This window comes from Empidonax traillii, unplaced genomic scaffold (genome assembly GCF_003031625.1).
Source record: "Empidonax traillii isolate 1590-97213 ecotype Southwest subspecies unplaced genomic scaffold, ASM303162v1 scaffold823:size356304, whole genome shotgun sequence".
NCBI lineage: Eukaryota > Metazoa > Chordata > Aves > Passeriformes > Tyrannidae > Empidonax > Empidonax traillii.
This window is the reverse complement of record NW_020956016.1, coordinates 232,967-257,709: the sequence shown is the minus strand read 5'-3', so window position 1 is coordinate 257,709 and position 24,743 is coordinate 232,967. Positions and strand designations below refer to the sequence as shown.

General features: G+C 37.0%; 1 protein-coding gene across 1 annotated transcript; it reads right to left on the bottom strand.

The window, feature by feature from the left end:
* Positions 1-51: 51 nt before the first annotated feature.
* Positions 52-21,034, bottom strand: TERF1 (telomeric repeat binding factor 1). Its single transcript, XM_027901922.1, has 10 exons — positions 20,863-21,034; positions 17,023-17,118; positions 14,667-14,797; positions 13,211-13,297; positions 11,756-11,905; positions 9,251-9,357; positions 8,199-8,243; positions 8,073-8,116; positions 6,978-7,039; positions 52-875 (listed from the first exon to the last, which is right to left on the bottom strand). The coding sequence occupies exons 1-10, from the start codon at positions 21,032-21,034 to the stop codon at positions 717-719; spliced, it is 1,053 nt and encodes a 350-aa protein (XP_027757723.1). The 3' UTR covers positions 52-716.
* Between the last annotated feature and the right edge of the window lie 3,709 nt (positions 21,035-24,743).

Below are 24,743 nucleotides of genomic sequence, written 5' to 3'. Positions count from 1 at the left end.
ACAAATTTTAAAGGACTCAGAACTTTAGTAGAAGCCTTTTGGGAAACTCTCTGCCTTAATACAAAACGCTAAGACTGATTTCCTATTAGAACACTAGAAGCATATTTCCATGTTTCTCTCTGGTAATTAAGAGCTAATGTTTCTAATCATAGTAGTTGCTTTTCCTGAAGTTCACATTCTCTATTGGCCACTGCCCTGTCTACAAGCACTGCTCCTACTCAGTAGTGAGCCAGTCAAACACTCTCAAGTCTGAGGATAATTACTGTCATCATTAAATAGCAAGAGTAAATAAAAATGAAAGTTTGAGCGTTAAAACCAGATTTCAGTTTAGATCCTCAGTTCCTTCTCAGCATCATCTAGACAATAGTTTATACTGCAAGTGCATAAGTATTCTTCCTCTACATTGCAGTTCTCAGGTTCACCCATCTTCATAGGTGAGTCCACCGTCAGTATTAAGGAAGTAGACTTCTCAGAACTTCATGTCACTAGTACACATGAGCATTTTTAACTAGTAATAAGGAACTTTTTTTACTGTTAGCTAAGGTTCATCTGCCTTAAAGTTCACACTCTCTATTTGGCTTCATATTAAGGTCATCACCTGAACAAGTTTGCTTACATAAATGTTTTATAGCTATTACTATTCTTCACGTTTCATGTTTCCGGACAGCAACACTGCTGGACACTTTGAGACTAAAATAAGTTGTTATTCTGGAAAGCTAGGCTAGGTCAGTCCTGCACAATGTTCTCCACCGGTCTTTTAACATGACACTTGTTCGGTTGTTGAAGTCACCATGGGCCAAAATTTTAGCCCAGTTACCCACTCCAAATGTCCTTACTCCTGATTTCAGTTCCAAGTCTTCGTTGTAAGTCCATCGCTAGAGGAAGAACAGAGAAAAATACTGGATATATGAACAGAGAAAGGTATTAATGTAAAATGTAACCTTACAGCAAATATAAAAGCAAGTTTTCATACTGCTCTCTAGTTATTATAGAGTACAGATGTCAGAGAGGTTTTTTTTTGAACTTGAATCTAAATCTTGAAACTAAATACAACAAAAAGGTTATCAAGTCAAGTTTTACAACACAGTAGCAGATATCACCTGGAATGAAAACGGCATGCTTCTATGTTCACAAATTGCAGGAGGAAAAGAAAAAAGATACTGGGCAAAGTTTTGCTTTCTTCAAAACATGCTTTCCAAAATTGTACCTTATTAGCTAATTGAGCTAAGACAAACCTTGATTGATCCTAGTATGCACTGCAAAAGAGAAAGCATTCTGTGACACGTTAGGCTAGGGACTGAGAATCAAGACACCTTTTACCAACAACAAAGAATTTCAGTGTGCTTAGGAAAAAAAGAGTCAATATTTAAAATGCTCATAGAAGCAAAATTATATATATTGCATTTGAAAGTGACATCATCCATATTCTCAGCTAACAGCTATGCATTTGCTTTTGGCCATTTGTTGAACCCACTACTTAAGTCTGGCTGGCATGACTTACAAGCTTTTTAATCTTCAGGTGATGACTTTTCTCTCATGAAAGTAAGAGAAAATTACTTGCAGTTATACATCTGTAAGCAATCCCTTCCAGTTCTTTCTTAGTTGTTTCTTGGTACAAGTACCTCAATACAAACAATTTTAAGACTGCATGTAGGGTAAAAGAAAACAGAATTTTTAAAATAAAATACTTGATTTAAAAAATCTTACATTTACAGAAAAGTATCAGTTCTCCTTTAGCATAACTTCATAAAAATAGACATATATATATAACAAAACTTTACAAATTCTATATATCCTATCGTGTCTTTTTTTAACTACTGCATTTTTTGATATGTCTATGTATAAGGTGTATTAGATGCAGTCAACTTTTTCACTCTGAAATAGCAATTAGCAACTTTAATATGAAATTATTTTAAAACAACTTATTTGGCTAGAATCTGATGCTCTGCAAATGTCTTCAAATCCTTGCTTGCTTAATACACAACTAATCATACAGGTGTATGATCAGCACACCTCCTCAGGCAAACTGAATTGCACATTATCTATGCAAACATAGGACAGAATCCTCAGTTGAAATAACTGTGTAGAAAAACTGTTTCTAAAAAGTAAGTATCAATTTCTACTTGAAACTGCAGTATGACCGCATGTTCTTTCTAAATTTATTCCCCCAAAACCTGAAACGCAAAGACTTAACTTACAGTATAAATAAAAACTTAAAAACATTAAGATTGAGATGCACAGAGAATTGTATTGTGCAGCTGTTCCATTTAATTTATTTGTGTTCAGTTCTGCTTCTTGCACAGGAGGGGCCCTGCTTCTCCTGATGGTCTCATGGACCACAGTAAGTTATGAAAGGAGACAAATGGTCAATTTTCACTGGTCTCATGCTGGCATTTCTGTGATCATCAACAGATTCCATATTAAAAACCATTAGTTACCAGACTTTTACAAAATCTGCATGTGTTTATGTGCATGTCATGAGCAAATGACTGCTGAAAATCCAACCAAAAGACTCCCTTATTTCCACATTTAACCATCACCTGTGCTTTACTGATTTTGGAGTTGCTCTGAAATCGCAAAGAAGTCAGCATTTTTGCTCATAAAATTACTACGAAATTTATACAGGCAAGTGATCAAAAGCACTGCAATTACTTACGTTCAGTTTGTGAAATTAAAATTGCTAATTTTGAATAGGCCTTTGCAGGCCAAAGCAGTTAAGCATTTGCAGCTAATGGTCTTGCTGGTCAGAATGATTTAAATTGACAAAGGAGTGAACTATTTGTAAAAGAATGTACTGACTCGAGCCTCCTCATCTGAGAAACTGAATTTGCTGTTGTTATGTACCATAAGCTGCTTATCTGACACAATTTTTGTGAAAAAGCTGTTTGTAAAAGTTATAGAACTCTGTAGCTGTCCCAGCTGGGCTGAACTCTCATCAGCAAAGGCTGTCGCTGCTGTTCGCTGTCCTCTCCTATCTAAACTGCAATTCAGGTTATTTCCACAACAGCACCTGCTGCTGTGAATGGGATTCACATGTCCTGCTTCACTTAGGCAGACCATGGGCTGATCCCTGCCACTGCTTGGAAGGTACAGAACCTTTTGAAATCCCTGCTGGGGCTTCAGCTGAGGGTCAACAGATGTTATGACCAAGAGGAGCCCTTGTGTGTCTTACAGTTTTCCTTTGAGTTACTGGTTATTCCTGGGTTGGAGGGTTATCCCAGAAGTGGTGACTGCAAGCTGCCACCCAGAAAGCACAGGGGCCCCCTCTGTCTTTTTTTTGTCTCCTTGAATGAGTGAAAATTTCAGCCTTTACCTGAAAGGGAGACAATTTGCAAGAATACAGTGCAATACAGCCAGAAGAGTGGTCATATTTGGTGCATCCAGCTGCACCAGTTAAGGACCTATGGAAGGAATGGGACGGCTGTGATGTGGGCAGGGATACCAGGCAGGCAGAAAGGTTGTTCCCATACTTGGGCATGTGCAAACATTGACATGCCTGTGAACCTAGAGAAGGGGGTGTGTGCCTTATATCAATTCAGACACTGGGAATGGGCCAGGTGACAACTGAGTGTTATTCTGCATGGTTCCCCACTTCCCTTCAATTTAAGTTGCTAGAAGTGTCAGAAGCACTCAAACATGAAAGGCAGGGGTGTGAGTGTGAGGGAGAAGCAGCTTAGGTAACACTCAGCCTGATCAGAACTGTATCCTGATTATTCTACAACAACGGAAAATGTGACTATTACACAAAGTAGAAGCTGAGGTACATGAAGACTAAACCTTGTATCTCAAAATTGGACTTAGTCCAGCTTAATGCAACTATCAGTGCCTCTTCAGTAAACTATGATCACTAACAAACCTTACTAAGCAGTGAAAGAATTACGAGTGATAGCAGTTCAGCTGTATTTCTAAACAGTTAGGAACCTAAAGCTTCTCTAAAATAGTGTACCCTTTATCAAAAATACTTCCTTTTCCCAATACTTCCTGTTCCACAGGTATTTTGCAACATTAGCAGTGAATGGCTTTTGGTTTTTGTGTTTGGGTTTGTTTTTTTTTTTTTTTTTTACTTTATTAAAAGGCCAGAGATTCCATTGGAATCATGTAGTTCATCTCGTTTCAGAGCATGCCAGAAAACTTTCCTAAATAAAATCTTTATTCAAGTAGCAGAGTTAATCTTGACCTAGAGCACCAGATAATTCAAATACTTCAATCAGAGACAATCACAACCATTGTTACTTGCAATGATTAGTTACATTTGGCCTTGAAAGGGTTAGTTTAGCTGGTTTTGATTTTAAATTGCTTATATAGAGCTTTTTTTTTTTTGTAAAATAAATTTCTTCAGTTTAACATATAAATGAGGAGCCTGCCTTACAGGTAAATCAGAGACTGCCATCTTTTCTCTTCACTGAGGAGCTTTACAAAGCAGTAACTTGCCTCTTGCCCTGCTCACCAACAAACTGTCACCTCTGGGACAGCACTTTTAGAGATTCCAGCTTTGCACTGTTACAAGCTACCAAGGCTGGTTGAAATCCCAGACATAACGCAGCACTACAGTTGAGCTCACATCATCATAGCACCTAGTCCAGAGCAACATGACATCTGGCCAGCTTAGAATGCAGGCAGAGCAAACTTGGAGTTTGCCATGCAGAATGTGGAGACATACCCTGTCATATCTAAAAATCTTGTTAACTCCTTAGAATCAGTCCTCCTCTAGTAACCTGTACTCTGCTCTTTTTTCCTTCAGGTTTAAATATATGGATTTTTTTCCCCATACAAGTCTGACTAAATTCTGAATATCCAGATTTTCAGACACATCTTTTAATTTAAAGAAACTGTCAGTCAGGTTTTAAACAGCTCAAAGGACTTCCATACAAATACAGGATATAAAATAAAATTGAGTACAAACAGTTCCCTAAATTCTGTGACACTTGCATCCCCTAATTTAGGAAGGAGAAAATAAAGTGTGCTTGCTTTCAATGGCACTGCAGAGTGTTATTTGCAGCTAACTGAAAACACAGCAATGAAAGGCTGAAAATGGGCACTGAACCATTGCAATGAAATGCCATTTACAAAACAAGAGCAAACAATGCCAACATTGAAAGAGGGACTACATGGAAGAGGAAGTTCTAGAAGTCAACAGCTCTGACATTCATTGCATTCTTTCATGCATGCAGACAATTTTATAACCCAGATGATTAAGCAGAGGAGCAGATTTATTGTGCAAAAGGCCAATTATCGTTGCTTTCTATGCAATATTTCTTAGCAGTCTCATTAGCAGTGAGTATGGCATAAATATCACAGAGGCAGCAAATGCCTACAACTTTTCTAAGTGTTTAAAGAAACACAGTTCTTAATCTTAAATTTCATTCAAGTTTTTATAAAATTTTCAAAGAGTTCCTTGCTACTATCAAATGCATTTTCCTAAAAATTTTCTTTGCATTTCAATTAAGGTTGAAATACAACAACATAACTAAGCAAACAACATCTATTTTTTTCTAACAAGATGTGTGCATAAGCCACAGACCTAGATACACTGACTGTAGGTGACCTCGTAACAGACTACCTCAGCATGAAAATATGTGAATTGAGTTCTTAATTAGCTGTCACTTGTGGTCCAAATACTTTAAATCTTGATGTTGAAAACAAGCTTTATGGAAGTGTTCATGCTTGCTAGCAATTAGCTAGCAAGGTATCTATCCAAGTATACTTTGGGGTAAACTAATTATATTTTTAAAGGCAACTAACAAATCCAGTAAGTGCTTCTATTTTTTTTCTTTTTAGGGCACTGGTTCTATCTGTAGCTTTTAAAGAGGCTCTCAGTGATTTAACTGTTCCTGAGATTTGTGGGAAAGTGAAAAACTGTTTATAGGGACTCAACCTCCAAGGATAGAGGAGCTCTCATAAAGACCTCAACCAATCTGAGGACACTATGTAACTGAACATTTAACCAGTACTTCAACTGCAGTAACAATGCCTAAAGAACTAGAAATAAGTACAACTTTCCTCAATGACAATCTGGAAAAAAAAACATGAGCAGGTTTGGCCCTACCTGTTGTACAAAAAATGAAATGTCAAAATGAACACCAGAAAAATGGAACAGCTCACACCAAAATGGATGTATGACGGTAATGTGTACTGTTCTCTAAACAGAAAGACTCCAAATTGCTTCCTAAGAGATATTATGAAAATGAATTCAAAGGCAATGCATTTACTTAATATTAATTTCCTCAGTTATCATGGTAAGATGGTGAACAATTATGAATGAAAATTGGCTATGTGCAAAAATTAGCTTGAAAGAGTTTACCCCGACACCAAATCAAATTGCCTTCTATTAAGGCATACACTTCTGTACTTCCCACCAACAGGGAATTCCGTCATTAGGGAACATAACAGCATTATTTTAAGTAATCAAATGAAGTAGGCTCACCCATGAAGAGAATGCAAAGGACAATTTGAAATGTAGCATTATAAGAAGACCCTATTATTTGGTTTATGAAAACTAAAATATTTTCCCAAGTAAATAGATGTTTTCACCTAACATGAGCAAACCATTAAATATTTAGCAATTCCATAATTCAACCTTATAAGTTGGAAAACAAGTAGTCTTTGATGTTTGCCTAAAATTCTCATGGGCAAATGATATCCTGAATTCTGTAATCCCAACAGAATGTTTTATTTTTTCACATTTTAAAAAAAAGAATCAAACTAAGCTTTAGAAACAGTGTATTTCAACAAATTAAAGGCTCAGAAGCATTAGCAACAATAATATTAGAAAGTGCACAGAATAAGTTTTATTGCCTGTCTTTAAAAAAAAGCCTGATTTAACAGTTTCAGGAGCTGTAGCACACACACATACAGCTTGAGTAATCTACAGAATCTTAAGTCTAGTAATTTTGGAGAAGGTCAAATAAAGCTGGGGAAAAAATTCAGTGCAGTGCAGATTAATTTTATGTCAATTTAGAACAGAGAATGGTACAAACCTGTCTTCTTCGGCCACCAGCTGAAACTCCATGGTTTTCCACATTCTGCAAGTTGTTCAGACCTAGGAGACAGTTAATATAAATCCAGTACAATGAGGAGTCACCATTAAGGCAGCAGTTCTGTGTTCTACCATGTGCATGAGACAAGAACGTACCCTATTTTGATATGTTATGACAGATTGTGAAAATTTCAGTGTCTGATTACATATAAATATACTTTTTTATATGAATACACAGTAATCTCACCATAGTCCAAGGACTCAAAAAATAGCCTCTTCAAAAAAAAAAAAAATCACCACATTTTCTATACAAGAGAGTTCACAGAAGAATTATATTTTAATTAGGTAAATTAATTAGTTAAATTAATTCAGTAAAAATTGGTACGTTATAATGAAACATTTCATTTTGGTAAAAGCATTTTCACTATACATACTGCTCTCTTTTTACACAGAGAGAATGGGAAGTAACAAGGAATCAGAGCTATGATTCTTTGTATACAGATTCCATTACTTCCAAGTACATGTATCAGGTTTTAACTGTGGCAAGCATTCAAGGCATCTTAAGAGTTTGTCCTTCCATGTACAACATGGCCACATGCAGAAACTATAACATCACCTCTCTGTGGTAAGAGGTTGCTAACAGTCTTCAGAACCTACTTAAAAATAAATATTACATTATCCATGTTGTTAAGTTAGGGTTACCAGGAAAATGCAGAAACATCCTAATTGTGTGCATTTTACACTACAACTTGTTTTTCCAATCAGCCAACCTCTTTAGTTCTATCCCACAAAAGTTATCTAGCACAGAATTCAGAAAGAATTTCTTTTGCAAAGAATACTGTAAATCACAGTAAAGCAAACAAAACCCCAAGCAAACCAGAAAATAGTGAATGATTTCACAAAATGAGTTGCCGGAGAAGCCACTTCACAGCTTCCTAAATACATCAACCACCAAACCTGCACTTGTATAGGTAATACAAACAAAAATTAGGAGGGTTTTTCCCCTCCATAACCATTTTTTTATTAATCCAATCACACTTAGAAATAAGTATTTGACACGACTGTTTCAAAAGTGTAAAAATAAACTAATACTCACTCTGAAGAACTCTGCTCCCTGTGTGTTTCTGCCCTGAATAAGGCCTGCAAGCAACATAGAATGGAGTAAAAATACACAGAATTTCATGAAAAGTCTATGACTAAAAGCAACAAAAGCAAATTTTACCTTCCAGGGGACTGATTTGTGATATACTGTTGCTCTTTCACCAATCTTGAAAAAAAGAAAAAAAAAATTCCTAAGCAGCAACTTGCCATTTATATGATTCAACAATACTTAAATTAAAAAAAAAAAAAAAAACAAGATCTCTCTACAGAAACAGTAGCATACAAACACTTAACTCCATCAATCCATTAACCTTCTTAATCTTGCCTCACACATTTAAGTTGATGGCATTTTGCACATCTTTATTTTTCATCACAGATTACTTCCATAGGGGTTTTTTAGCAAGTCTTTCATCATATCTCTAAGATATAATTGTTTCATGAGCTGTCCTTCTAAAAAAAAAACCAAAAAAAACCAAAAACCCAACCAAACAAACCTTATGAAATGTCTTCCTCTATACTGTCTGCATGAGTCAATTTCCTTAACTAAATGATGTCAAATACTCCAAGTATAACATTGCAGAAATAGAAGCTCTATCCCAGCTAAAAACTACAGTTATATTCTCCATTAAAAACAAGGCAATAAACCTAGAATATTAGAATATTCCAAAATAAGCATGTAATTGTTTTGAGGGTTCACACTTCCAGAATCATAAAATAACATTACTACTTCCCTTCACATTAGTATCAACAGCAGAATCTTGTGTTCAGCTGTAAGAAAAATGTAACAGACTGATTCCATTTTCTTATTCTATTTCTTAAGGTGACTTATAGCCTAAAATTAGGAGGGCAGGACTAAAAAGTGTGCAATCGAGCATTAAAAAAAGCAAAGTCTTTTGATGTTTTTACTGTTATAAAAGACTGACAGCTGTTTAAACTGAAAATTGTGTATATTTACAAATAATTAAACTTAACCAAAGCTATTTGATGTAAATGCCAAAAATAACAACTATAGAAGAGCCCAAATTTTAAGAAAATAGGGAATATGCTTGTAGCTAATTTTCTATTGGACAGCAGTTTGGAATTTAACATTCTTCCTTCTCCCTACTCTTTATTCTTCAAGTTTCAAGTTACCGTCCAAGTACACCCCTCAGTAATATAATCCTTAATACAAACCTTTGCTTTGTATCCAAATTACTTTTGTTATTTTCACTGACATTCACAGATTGGTTTTGCAATGCTGTTGCTTCCAATCCTTTAGACTCTGCGTATTTTGTGGCTTCCTGTGAGAAATGGAATTGATACCTTAAAATTAAAGCCAGCCGATGCCTAGATAGTAGTTCACACTAGGATTAATATGTGTACTCCATATTAGGACTAACAGTGCTTATTTCACAAACACTTCAGAGGTATTACCATGAAAATAAGCAGTTTCAAAACAACTCTAGCTTGCTAAATTGAAACCCATAAAGATCTTTATCAACTAATAACTCGAGAAATTTTAGTCATAGCTGCAAGTGATATTTATATGGACACAAAGAAATACAATGAATACTTGCATAATGAGTGAACTTATGAAAGTGTGAAGTATATCGTGGAGATTAACTAAGACTGCAAATACTATTCAAGTATATTGAAGTCTGTTTTTGTAACTAGGTTAGAAATGGAAAACTGACAGGTCTCACAAGTTTATCAAGTTCTGTAGCACATGTGAGGATCAAGAATGCCTGTAACACTTTCAAAAGATGACTAATCAGACCTTAGGTTTGCAATATAACCTTTCTCGCACTGGCAAAAAATTTTTTTCTAATATCCTGCCCATCTTTCAGCCACAAACTAAGATTACTTTTCCTCCATTGCCAAGAGAAGGACGTAGTAGTTCATTACTCTTTATAGAATGTCCAGACAATCTCAAGATATGTACTTTTCCCTATATTTCTCCCACTTACTTGATGTAATAAAAACACTCTCAAAAAAAAAAAAAATCACTTAGTCCAACTTAGTCCTCAAGTTCATTCTTGCCAGTTGTGCAAGCAGAGCCAATCATCTTCCATCTAACACTACACACCCTAAAAGGTGATCTGCTTTGTAGCATTAAAATATCAAAATGATTCTAAGTTGATCATAGGGCTGGAGCATCTCCTCCTATGAGGAAAGGCTGAGAGAGTTGGAGTTGTTCAGCCTGGAGAAGAGAAGGCTCTGGGGAGACCTTATAGCATCTTCCAGTACTTTCAGGGGTGCTTAAAAGAAAGATGGGGACAAACTTTTTAGCAGGGCCTATTGTAACAGGACAAGGGTTAATGGTTTTAAACTAAAAGAGGAAAGATTTAAATTAGATATAAGGAAAGTTTGGGTTTTTTTTTTATTATGAGAGTGGTGTAACATGGAACAGGTTGCCCAGAGATGAGGTAGATGCTCTGTGCCTGAAAACATTTAAGGCCAGGTTGGATATGGCTCTGAGCAATCTAATCTAATTGAAGATGGCTGTGCTTATTGCAAGGGGGTTGGACTAGACTATCTTCAAAAGTTTCTTCCAATTCAAACTATTCTATGGTTATATTCTACATCTGGCATTAGAAGAAAGGGAAGAGATATTAAAATTGAAGCTGGAGTGCTCTTCTGTAGAGAACACTGATGGGGAATCATTATGTATTATACAGAAGGGGGAACTCATCACAAAGATGTCCTAGAATAACTCTGTTCAAAATAAGATTTGCAGTGCTTGTGCAGAAAGTAGGACAGATGTGCCAGGTAGTGCGGGTGCAACAACAGAGGGCCTAGCTATGCTAATGTGGAGTTCTGGGCCTTCTCTGACACCTCCAAACCTTGATTTCCTCTTGCACTCAAAGAAATAGCCTTGAAAAATAAACTTGAAAACTGACAGTCAAGTGAAACCATTAAAAGGTATTCCTTGTATTATACTTTGAATGCATTTAATAAGTTGCCTAGTCTCTAAGGTAAGAAAATGAAAAACACAGAGGAACTTCAGGATTGTTTATTTAAAATTTGCTTCTTATTACCTTTAGATGTCTGTGCTTTTGTAATTGAATAATTCAATACTTTTTAAAAGGAAGTAAACATAAGAGAAATTCTTTACAATCCTCCTGAAGATGAACTGCAAGAGGAATGTTGTTCTTGCCCATTTTAAATCACTTTTGAGCAAGATTCTTTGTAAGGACCTTTCTTATTTACAGGAAAACAGCAATAATAGTTTTCTACCTCCTAACTTCTCTGACATTCCTAAAGCTTTTAGCCAAATTAACAGGTCTCGATCTTTTATTTTTCATATAAGTCATACAGATCTAAACAAAATAAGTAGTAAATATATAGCTACGTTATTTTTTAAGGAGTCCCAGATCAGAACTGTTTCTCTTAAACATACACTGCTGACAGATCTTATTTTACTTATGTTTTTCTCCTAACTACTTTTCTAATCAAAACAGTTGTGGAAAAAACATTCATAGAAGATATTTTAGAGGAGACTTATTCTTAATAACGTTCTCCAAGACACATTAATTTTAAAAAAAAGGTTGAATATAAGACAATCTAAAGGAAAAGAAAGCTTCCTTTTCATCTAATACAATAACTGATTATTGCCTAAACAACTCCCTTGAAAGTATAAATTCATTTAATCTTATCAGGTAACTCTTTTGAAAAGTTTTGAAAATGCTTTTGACATACCTGTATTAAGAAGTTAGTTTCATTTTCTTTCCTGAAAAGTTCTATGTAGGACTTGATTTTACTTATTAAAAGACCGTAACTGAAGCTCTGGAGAAGAGGAACATATGGATCCTTGTTTTTAATTACGGTTGCCAGCTTCACCCTTAAAGGCTAAGAAAACCACAGCTTTAAAAAACATAAATTCTGCAGTAAACTTCGTATCTATGCTAAACAGGACATACAGAAAGTAAACATGATGATTATATAGTTTCCTGAATATGTCTATACAACTTCATGCTACAGTTTGAAAGGGTTCTAAAGTAAAATACGCATAATACCGGGCATTTACTTTATGTGCTCTGTAAATGGTAAAGTGTAACTTTCCAGAGATCCTCATTTTCTTTATGAATAACATTGAAAGCAGGGTTGTCAATGGAGCAAGAAACACCCAGTAAAAGCCACTCATTAGTGAGTTCTCTTTTCTCATTTGCTGCCTCAAAAACACTGCTATTGAAAGGGGTGTACAGTGTTCAGGAAAAGAACTACTTAGTATATCAGCCTTAAGGACATATCAATACTGATAATCAGAAATTCACATTTTGTCTACCAATCCCTCTGAGTCTTACAGAAACCAATTCAGCCAAGAGAATTGACTTCTGTGTACAGGCTGCATTCTTATTTATGAATTTGAATACTATTACCACAGTCTACACTTTTCAAACAACCAAACCCTCTGAATGAGGAGCATATCTGAAGAATAAGTTATGCACATGCTACTACTTCCATAGAGCACGAGTCCTAATATACCAGATGAAGACACAGGCAGTATTTTTATTTTTTTTTTCTTTTTGCCTGCAGTCTCTCTTTCGTTCTTTTCTCCACCCCAGCAAATTCAGGTGTATGCACCAGTTATTATTTTAAAGAGATATACACTCAAACTCATCTTTCAGAATGATGCAGTCAACTTCAAACCACGAACTGTCCTGACTCACATATGTTGTCTTTTCCAAGTAGAGGCATAACAACATTCAGTCCATACTAGAGAAGCTAATGATGTGATGCTTCAGTACATAGAACAGTAATCAACAGAGGTAAAGAATAGAGTCCACTGCGACAGAAGTCATCAGACTATTATTAGGGAGTTATGTCTCTACTGGCATGTTTATACTGCCTTTGCTCTGAGAAAACAGTGCTATTAAATTCCCAGAATCTGCAGTGTCACCTCACTCCTCATATTAAATGGAAAAAAACCCCACTGCTAGATGCATTTTACTCCCCCAAATCACCCATTATTTCCATCAATCCCCTAGCCAAAAATTTCCTTTTGTATTTAAATGTGCCACTGGTGTGTAAGTGACCACAAGGACAATAATTAGGTCAAAGTTATGTAGACAGCATTTGCTAGCTTTGGAAACCCACTCCCATCTTTCTCCACTGAAAATAAGAGAGTTTAATACAAGTTAAGAAAGTTATTACCTTATCTGATTCAGAGTCCGTAAACAGCCTTTGAAGAACATCAGTAGCTTCCTTAAAATATCCATTCTCTATATGACCTGCTACAATCTGCAACAAATATAATTACAAGATATGCTGAAACACTTTTCACCTGAGAATCAGAAAAAAAAACCCAAGAAAAGTCACAATACTACAGTTTTTTAAGACTTCCAAAATTCAGATTATTATATACTTAAGGGTTACCAACAATTATCTAGTTATAAAAGTTAGTTCTGAAGTAATATTAAACACCACGTATAAAGCCTCTCCATCAGGCATTTAAAAGGACCCTCACTGAGGCAGTGTCCCATACTTACCCATTAAGCACTGCTTCTGTCTCTTCCTGAAAGACTTTCACATTCCCAGTAGTTGACAATGTGTTTTTATATGCTCCTCTTTGAAATCAAAAGTTTTCTAATACAAATAATTATTTTTAAGTAAAAAAAAAAAAAAAAGCTGTTCATATTATACGAATAGCTCAAGATACTAGTGTTTTGAAATTGATACCAATTGTGATATATTTTTTTTTTCAGATTGGCAGCTTTTGATACAAATTTGAACTGGTACGAACAGGAACCGCTTTGGATAGAAAAAGGTCCCCTGTACAGATTTATTTACTCTGTATTAAAACTTTGAAAATTCAGTTCAGTCTGCTAATAGCCCAGGCATTTTGTAAAAGGGGCTCTGTTTTAGTAAGACAGAATCATAGAATACTTGAGTTGAGGTCATCAAGTCCAACAATCAGCCTTGGACTACCATGTTCACCATTAGAGCATGTCCTCATCCATATCCACAGGTTTTTTTAAACATTTCTAGGGACAGTTGCTCTACCACTTTTCTGGACAGTCTGTTCCAATGCTTTACAACCCTTTGTGTGAAAAGGTTTTTCATAAAATTCAATCTAAACCTTCCCTGGTACAACTTGATGCCATTATCTCTCATCCTGTTGCTTAATACCTGGGACAAGAGACCCACATGCACCTGGCTACAGCCTCCTTACATTGTAGAGAGAGATAAGGTCTGCCCTGAACCTCCTTTTCTCCAGGCTGAACACCCCCAGCTCCCTCAGATGCTTCTCATAAGACTTGTGCCCCAGACTCCTCCCCAGCTTCGTTGCCCTTCTCTGGACATGCTCCAGCACCTCAGTGTCCTTCTTGAAGTGAGGGGCCCAGAACTGGACACAGTACTCGAGGTGCAGCCTCACCAGTGCCAAGTATCCCAAGTACAGGGAGATGAGGATTGCCCTGGTCCTGCTGGCCACACTATTGCTGATCCAGGCCAGGATGCCATTGGTCATCTTGGCCACCTGGGCAACTGCTGGCTTGTGGTCAGCTGGCTATTGACCAGCACCCCCAGCTCCTTTTCTGCTGGGCAGCTTTCCAGCTCATTCCCAATGAACAGGGAGCATCCTGAAGCATTTTGAGTAAGTCACACAGACCTGAATTTGAATCAAGTGACGAATATCTTCATGAAGCTTTTCCAGTTTAGTTTCTTCCTTTTCAAGTAAAGTCCAGAAAGACAGAGCAGATTCCAAAGGTGAAATTTTTTTACCATTTTCAAACTGTAATTCTTAGAGGGGAAAAAAAAAAGCACATTAAAAAAAAAAAGTACTTTAAAGGATAAAGCTAAAAATATTACAGTATTTAAATGTAAAATAGTAATATGTTGAATTCCTTTTTCCTGAAATAATTTATAGTCTCTCTCTCCAGGTGTGTTTAAGAACCTGAAGTAACTATCTTCTTTTCAGACAGACTATTTCTTCCTACCCTTGCTAATGACATTACTGTTGATTTTTAAGGGATATTATGTGTCTGCTAATTCTTGTTCACTTAAAATGCCACTTGTAATAGTGCTGAGTACAGGATTAGGTACTTGGGCTGGCATTAATAATACAGTAAGCTTAGCATCAGCTATCAAAACATTTGGTATTGATACTGTTAATTTTTGTAACATAACCACCATGCTAAGGTTGGGGTTTTTTTCTGAATCTATCACGTTATTTCCGTGTCTTAAGTTCTTGTTAAGTTGTCGTATTTGAAGTGCTTAAACCAAGAGGGAAATTCAAACAGCTTGACACTCACAGGAGTGTCACTGAATAGGCAGAAGCAACTTCCCATGTCAGTGTACCACTGTGCCAACACCAAGGTTTGTGTAAACTCCCAGTGAGAAGGATCAGTGATCAGTTCTGGCAGAGATCTGACCTAGCCAAATAGTCATCACCTCAACACTCTCAAAACAGTTTCCCAGTCTGGTCCTTACACATCTGTACAAGCGAATGTAAAAGAAGCAGGAGGAGCTAGCAGGTGAACAAGTGTTTTTTTTCCCCACATCACTGCCAGCTTAGATCAAGATGTTCATTGAACTATAGGTCCACTTATTCCTTCATTTTATATGACATAAGAAGAATCTCTCCCAATAACTCATTCTTTTCATTAAGGAATGAGTAAACAGTTTAAGCAATACTTAAAAAATAAAAATTACTTTATACTCACTACAGTAAGTCAGTAAAACTTCAGTGTTATGTGCATATATACACACATAATTAAAAAACCCCACTTTTATGTTTCTTTATTGTTTCAATCAAGTAATATGACACTTTGTATTAAGATTGTTTTAATACTGTAAAACCAAAGTGTTTAAAAGAGCTGGCATCTGAAACAGCCTACTCTGTTTTAAGATTCAGTACAGATTAAATAGTTTAATAATTAGAAAAAAATTAGGAAAGCTACCATAGAGCAGCTTTCCATCTACACTGTGCAGCTACACCTGATGTAATTGCTGAGTGTATGCAATCTTCCTCACCACACAGGTCATTCTCTATACTGATAAAAAAAATGCACAGCAAAGTTGTATTCCCAAGTGTTATACACAATAACATAGTTTTAGAGCATTATCAGAAAAGTTTCATGATTTGTATAAAATGAACTACTTTAAATATTAGAATTTGAATCTCAAGCTAAAACAAATCAAGACAACTGTTATTACCTGGCAAGCAACATAAAGAAATTAATTTTATAAAAACAAGCCTTCATGGCACTGCTAGGTTAGAATATACTTGTTTCTTCTATGCTCATGCTGGCAAGACTGCTTCTCAAGTCCTACAATGAGTTTAATCAAACAGTAAAAATCTGCAGCAAAGAAAAGTTAAGTCTTCCAAAAATTCCAGTGTGAAACAAAATCATCTTGGCTGAATCAACAAGTTAGTTGCAAAAACAGCCAGAGGAGATATGGTAGTGAAAAAGAGCCCTAAGGACCTGTTGCCAGCTGAAAGTCTTACAGCCTTCTGCAGGAAACAAGGGCAGTCATCCTTTTCATCCATATTCTTATTCCTACTGTTAGTCCTTCTTTAACCTCTAGTTATGTGTGAAGAAAGGAACGTACATCCTGAGCTTTAAACTTGCAAGTATGTCTCATTAAGAGCTAGTCAGTCTTTTCTTTTGTTGATATCACCCTGACAAAAATAGAGTGATAATTTAAGAAGTATATAGTAATTCAAACTCAGAGCAGCTAAGTCAGTCAGCACAGAATAACACTGGTCCTGCATACAACTCAGTCACATGTGGAATAAAGATAGTCCAAAATGTGGAGTTCATGCCATTTATTTACACATACTTATCTATATATGTGTTTACAGATATATATGATTTACATATAAATATATATCTACATGTGTATTTATAATATGTACAGTAAAGGCTCTGTGAAAGCATATCTAATACACCTCTGTGCAAGTTCACACAAATACTTTTAGACAAGTGGGAAAAAAAAAAAAAAAAAGAATCAGAGTATTTTACCGAAGCTTTTTCCTTTTGCAATTCTTATCAAAAGCTGACAGAGAAAAACTCTTTTCTTCTGATGTGTTGGTATTTTGAAAAAGCCATTGATAAGAGCTGGAAAAGAAGACAAATGAGAAGTCAGTCTTGCTCCCCTACTGCCACAATGTGGCTAGACATATTCTAGACACTGAGTTATCAGACTTTAATGATCTACTAATTTTTTGTTCATTAAGAAACCAATGAAGCACATTTAGTTAGTATTTGTCCATGTTAAAAAAACTTAATATTTAAGAACTTAAGCAGAAAAATATACCCTTCTCCAAAGCAGCAGTAAAATGTATCACAGGCTTACATTCAGATTCAAAGACCATGGCATCAAAATAAAGTTTTGTTTGGGTAAGTAGCTTACGACAAAAGACATCTGTCTGCTCCAGAGTACACTTCCATGGAATGCCCACAGACCACGAGCCACAGGCAGACTGGTAACACTTACATGTTGCTACAGCAATTTAACAGACAAAAAGCATTAAAAGCTAAAAGGAAAGCGCAGTCAGAAATGTAAATCTTCGAGGGAAACTCTCCTTTCAAGGTTGCAAGGTCACAAGAATTTTTACATATTTTAGAATGGGAACTATCATGAGTTGATACCCATCATGCTGGTTGCTGTGAATTTCTTATTTTATTGGGCTGGATATAATAATTCATCTTCACAGCAAAATACAGTAACGTTCAAAATGAAAAGTGAATCACAGAATAGTTGGGGTTGGAAGGAGCCACTGGATATCTTCTATACTCACTGTGATCCCTTCTAACCTTACCCATTCTGTGATTTTGTAGTCCAATGTCCCTGCAGGTTCAGGTGAAGCAGGTTGCACAGGATCACATCCATACAGGTTTTGAATAGCTCCAGAGAAGGAGACTCCACAACCTCTCTAGGCAGCCTATTCCAGTCACCCTCAAAGTAAAGTTTTTCCTTGTATTCTGAAACTTCCTATGTTTCCGTTTGTGTCCAACAAAGTCACAGAATTATGAAGAACATGTCATATTACTTGTCCAAGTTGCAGACAGAACACTCTAGTCCAGGAATTGTTTATGTACACATTTCAGTGTCATCCTAGCAAAAAAGCCAGCATTCTGGAGCACAGAACACTAGAGTTTTGCAATGACACAACTAGAGCACATAACACATTGTTTTACTTGGAAATACTCAGCCTACGTGAATATTAGTGTATGATCGTCTCCTACACAGAATAGGTAAGCATGAAATTACAAAGTAAACAGCTCTGAATGGATTACCTAACATCAAGCAGAATATTGTCATTTGGAGTTGGAAGAACATTTCCATTGACTTCTGTGAGGACAGGTTATATGGGAGCTTTTAATTCCTACAGACAAAATATGAAGTAAAAAGAGGACACTGCTTAGAACAGCAGTAAAGCATCACTCATTGTGATCACTTATGCACCTTCTGTGGCAGACTACAGAGTTCAATTTCAGAAAGAGTTTGTCCAACTCTTATTTGGACACAACAACTCAAGCTTGTCCAATGATAGAGACGAACACCATACTCTGAAGATGAAGGCAGAACTTTGAAATTTCGGAAGCAGGCAGAATATCACAAGTGAACAATTCCACAGAACAACAGGGGTCGTGTTGGCAAGCAGCTTGAGATTTTTCAGCTTTCTCTGTTCTCTTAATGTGCACCTACATTACCACTTGAATTCAGAGCAGAGGTGTCTCTTTAAAGAAAACCTCCTGTGCTTGGTTTGTGCAATGGAACAATCTTGACTACACAAACTGAATTCCTTTAGATCTATTCCAAAGAAAAAGAAACCTTTAAATGTTTACTGTGTGGACACCAGGTCCTTAGCAGCAATTACTCACTATTAATGCAGACAAACAGAAAGAGACACGGCCTTAGTAATCTTTTCCAGACAATTCTCCCTCCACATACCCAAGGCAGTTTCTCTATTAAATTGTTTGTTAATAGTATCCTCAATCACAAATCACTTCCTCCCTGTTGCAACTCAAATGTATTTCTCATCTTAGCCTTTCATTAGAAATTCTATAAATCCAGTTCCTTGCCATGTAGATACCTACACAAGCTAGTTCAGGTATATGGACTGTGACACCCTGCCAACGCATGATGAAACAAGCAAGGCATGTAACCTTGCCACGCTGTCTTTAAATCTTTAATCCCAGGTAACCTAGCTATTTCTACTTGGCAGTATACTGAGGTATAAAAAAATATTATTTATCTCCTAATAAAATCACTCATCTTGTTTCCTCTGTCTTCCAACCTTTCTGCCCTTCCTTCAGTTTGAATTGACCTTCTTGTTGACAACCAATCATTATTTCAGTAGGGTCTCACTTTGACAAATACAAGAGTAATAGTTCTGTATTTCCATGAAAAATACTCACCAAAACCCACACCCTCTTTTCTAATGGAATCTTATGGCTGTGATTAGCTTTTCCCATAGACATTTACAATACTGGCTTTATAATCTTACAGCACCAATATGCCCCACTCTTTCCTCTGTTGCTGAATAGAGCAGGAACAAGTTCAAAATTTCCTCTTAGTTCTCAGCTGCATGTTGACCTTGCATTCTGTACTATTTAATTAATTGTTTCTACTAACACAGTCCTCCATTGTCCCAGTTCTTCTCAGGAGATATTTCAGTCTGCATCTGCATTGGCAGTGCCTTTGCTTCTCACCTTCATGAAACTTCAGTACAATTCCTCTGCTTCCCACCTTCAGGAAATTTCAGTGCAATTCTCCCACTGAGTTACAGTCCCAAGGCTAAACATAGAAAAGCACCATGAATAATTTAATCTAGCAGCTCTCCATTCAATGTACTTAATTATCTTTAGATTTCTTACCTCTTACAATATCTCATATCACCTCCTTACTAATCATTCTGCATGCCATTGTACTCCATGCCTTCCAGGATTTTAAACAAATCATACTATCACATTCACTTTAGTGAAGAACACACTCATACAGACAAAATATCCCCAAACCTCTTCAGGAAAACTATTTCTAACACACACACACACAAAAACACAACAAACAAACAAAAAACCATAAATCCATCAAATTTATCTGAGACCTAGACATTTGCTTCCAGCTGTTAACTACTCTCACTTTTAAGTGGATTTCTCATTTTAAATATATGTTTTTCCATTCAAAATACAGTTACCAGACTTCACCTCTGTCTGCCAGGGTATCATTCCTTGAAATACTTCTTTTCTTCTATCATAACCCCGAAGTAAACTCGTGGAACTTGGTGTGTTTAATGCTACTCTCGTTGCTTTTTACCACGTTTGCATCTCTTCACTAAATCCTCTTCAGCTTCTCGATAGCCTTTCCCCCCTCAGCATCCGAGGCCTCAGTTTCAGCAGCTGCTATTGGTACACAGGCAGTCGTGTTGTACAGGTAAGGTGAATGAAGATGACAGATTAATAGCAATGACTTCACCTCAACGTCTGAAAGTCCTAAACACCGAGCCCTCAGTAATCACTCTATTTTCTTGGAAAGATTCAGTTTCATTCAACCACAATATTAACTCACAGGAGCTGCGGTTATCTCGCCAACAATCGAGCTCGAACACCGGCACATTAAACAAGCAAACAAAAACTCTGCCTGCACTGCTTCACTGCCACCGTGTGCGAGAGCTGCCGACACCACCAAACGGCCTCAGCAGCTTACCCGGTGCTCCGGGAACCTCCTGAAGGCTTCGAAAGAGCCGAACACCCCCCTCCTCAGCGCTGCCGGAGGCAGGACACAGCGGCCCAGGGGCGGCACTGCGAGAGCCCCGAGCGCCGGCGGAACACCCCCGATCCCCTACCGCCACTCACCCTGCGCCACGTCGCTCCACCGCCAGAACTCCGCCCCGATTCTGTCCCCGAAGTGCTGGCACAGGCAGGAACAGGCGAACTCCAGCATCCAGTCGGCGGCCACGGCCTCCGGCGGAGCCAGCAAAGCCGAGCAGCCGCAGGACCCGCCGGCCGCGGCCGCCGCCGCTGCCATCTTCAAACTGCGCGCCAACGGCCGCCGACCCCAACCCGCCCTCCGCCCGCGGCGCCGCAGCCAATCAGCGCGGTGACCCTCCCGGCTCCGCCCCTCTCGCTCGTCACAGCCAATCAGCGCTGCCCGGCCGCTCGCTTAGGCCCGCGAATTCGTCCCGGTGCCAGAGGCTGGGAGTGGATGGAGTGTCATTCACCTTGGAGGTGGGTGGTCGTGAGAGCTGCCGCGTCCTACGCGTCCTGGGAGATTAATAGGCGAAACGTGGCTGTTTTGTGCGTGCGTGATACGAAGGCCTTCTCTAAGCACGTCTTCATGTGGGTTCTGGAGAGAGAAGGCTGCTGGAGGAAGGAAGGACGTACCAGCATTGCAGAGGCTTGGAATGACCGGAAAGTGGAAGCCTGGACTTGGCAATGAAGCCCAGGATGGACTCTGAAGAGGAACAGAATTAGTTGGAGTGTGGAGTGCATCTGTCTGAAAAGGCAACAGTCTGTATATGTTAAAATGTAAAATCCAAGGGGGAAGAAGGTTGTTTGCAGAGGGCTGAATTTAAGGCTGAAGGGCAGAAGGGTTTTTCTTTCAGAGACTTGATGGAGGGTCGAACAGTCTTCTGGTAGATCTGGTGAAAGGCCTTCATCTGAGCTTTACTTCACTCCAGGGAGGAATAGTGTGGTATCAAGGAGCAGAATAAATGAGCTGCTTAGGCCTTTGCTGGCTTTGATTCCTGTGGTCACATTAAATGCACCTGCTGCAGTCTTGCTGTGGCATTAAAAAATGAGGTCAAAGACAAGAAAACATATAATTTAACTAAAAAGAATAATCTATTTGGATAGCTGTACTAATAGAATGTAAGATTTAAATTTGCACTTTGAAAGAGACAATATTTGGCAACAGTTGAAAGCTTATGTTATAGTGAGCTTTCAAATGTATGTTTACATGTGTACCTACAGTAAGAACTTCAAGGACATGAGTTCTTCAGACTAGACAAATTCCTGTTACTAGGCATGTTGTTTGTAGTACTTCAGGATAGTGATAAGCCTGAAACTGCGACAGGCTACATTAGGCTGCTGATAATCCCGAGAATCAAAATTTTCAGAGTGTTTGACATGAACCACTTAGACATAAAAATGAGATCATTATGCATTAATGTTTGTCTGAGCAAGAATTTTGGGAGTTTTGTAGTAGAAACTGACAGAAAGGTATGTTAAATCTTGAAATTACCCTGATCAAACTGTATCACCAAACTTGCAAACTGTTACCGTTTTTGGCAGCAGTCATATTCTGATTTTCTTCGGAATGCCTTCAGAGGATTCTGACTTCAGTGGTTAAAATAGAGAAGAGATATTTTCTTGCAAATGTGCTTTGGGAAGACAGAGTAGGCTCTGACCTTAGCAAATACCTTCCAACCAGTGCACAATCACTACATTACATTCCATGACAAACAGTTGGAGACTAAGGTGTTAATTTTCTTTCCTTGCCCATGTATGTGTGTTAGTGATGCACAGCAGTGAGATGCAGCTCTCTTCTGCTGGGCAGTTCACTACTGTGGTATTGGCCCCCAGCAGGTTTACTTGACTTGCTCTGGCTGGCAGCATTCCTTCTTGCTGTCATTTTTAGCTCCTGAACGAAACACCCTTAGGATTAGGTGAAAAAAACAAACAGGCATTGCTGGTAAATAATAAGTATTTCTTCTATTTTAATTTTTCTCTTTCTATCAGTGGTTCAGAACATGGTACCTGGACTATACTAATGCTTTGCTTTCTTGAAGTTGCTGTGGCAGTCACGTGGGCTGATAAAGTGATATAGATGAATATACATATATTGCACATTTGTATATACATGTGCTCATATATGTATGTATAGACATTAGAATAATTAGATAATATGTATATATTTTAGTGTCTGTGTGCATACATACATATACGTAAATGTATATGTATAGTAATTTATTAGTACAAAGGATCTCACTTAAACTTGTAAAATCTGTAAAAAAAAATGCTCTTTCCTGTTCCTGAAGACAGTTAAAATAAGAAATAAGACTAAATTACAACATAAATAATTATCAATATTATCATATAATAAATGAGTAAATACGTACTTAACACCATCATTATATAAATATACTTTTGGTCTCCAAACTAATTTGTCTGGATTATTCTTATTTCATAGTAGCTCATTTATAGAACTTGTGGTTTTAAAGGCTTTATTTTTCTGTTCATCTGCAACTTTTTTGGGGTCTGAATTTATTTTTAATAAAAACCTTTGAAGAACACCATAAAATTGACAGATCCTTTATCCCAAGAAAATTACATATTTCATCTTAGTTATTTTAGAACAACACATAAAAATTCAGGGTAAAATCTCACAAAGCAATAAGAATTATTTACCCTCTTCATCACAGCAGTAATACAAAAGTTGTCTAAACTAAATTGTTTAAATCTTGGCACTAATATTACTTTATTCCTTGTTTTCTTTTTAATATTATTGGGAAGTAAGAGCATTTTTAGGCCCCCTCCCCTTTATGTTTATTTTTATTTTGTTTATGAAAGCACAAAAAATAAATAATTTTTATAGTTGGCCATATTAAATTCATGGAATATTTAAACTTAAAAACAAATATTACACAAGAAACATCACATACTTAGGTGATTAATGTATTAATATATGCTGTTATTTTTATAATTACAGTAGAATTTCATATGTAAAGTGCTTTCTAAATCTATCAATAAAAGCTCAGCGACACAGCCAGTAGATGGCCCCAGCCTAACGTCTCCTACACTGTGATACTCTGTTTTGCTGGATGTTGTGTTGGTGAAAATTTCACAGGGCATCGTATGAATGAAAAACTGTTGAATGAATGAAAAAACTTTTAGAATGAAAAAACTCTTGCTAGAATAATCAGTTCACTGATATGTAAAAAATTTAGCGATCAGAGTGATTGATAAAGATTTTATTCACAGCTACCCAAAGTATAAGGTATCCATCAATAAAGCTGGGAACCAACTGAATGTTTAAGAAGACTTAGCTTTGTGCTGGAACAAGCTCCCAAATAAAAACAAGAACATGGAGAACGTTCCTTTTCTCACAGGTGGTGATGTAAAAAGAATGGAAATTTGAAGTAAAATTTAGGCCATTTAAAATGCTGTAGGAAGTAAAGTCCATGCAAGTGATAATTGAAGTGAATACAGCTGAGCTGGAGATTGGATCCTGCTGAAAGCAAGACAGGAATCAAGGTTTAATTTCACTGAATATTGGTATTGGAAATAAGCATTTCTCTTGCTGTATAAATTTAAAAAATTCACAAGACTCAACAAAATTTTATAGGGGTAATATTGTAAGAACTGAATTCTACTGAGTAATAATAAATGGAAGGAAGGATTTTACTGTGACCAAAAGCACCAACCAGGGATTTGTAAATGCAGATGTGGTGCCTGGCAGTGCCACAGATTTTCAACTGATCTTTATCAAGTCATTTATTTAAACCCATATTTTAATCTGTAAATAAAAGTGGAAGTCATAAGGCAGAAAAAGCGTACATGACAATAATATTGTGTTGTAGACCAGATGGTTAGAAAAAGCAAGCATCAGGGAAAGTTGCTCAGTTGGATGTCTAATTTCCTATATCTACTTGAGCTTGTTTGTACGCTAATTCCACAATGAGTTGGGTATGTAGTACATATGTCAGGTATGTTTGGGTAATTGGAGTATGTATGTG

Bases quoted from the DNA above. Each gene is read 5' to 3' on its own strand.
- TERF1 (XM_027901922.1), bottom strand. From the start codon at position 21,034: ATGGCAGCGGCGGCGGCCGCGGCCGGCGGGTCCTGCGGCTGCTCGGCT. The intron at 11,906-13,210 runs GTAATAACTTTC...TGGTTTTCTTAG, and splicing joins CGGACTCTGAATCAGATAAG to CCTTTAAGGGTGAAGCTGGC. The intron at 8,117-8,198 runs GTAAAATTTGCT...TGTTGCTTGCAG, and splicing joins ACAAATCAGTCCCCTGGAAG to GCCTTATTCAGGGCAGAAAC.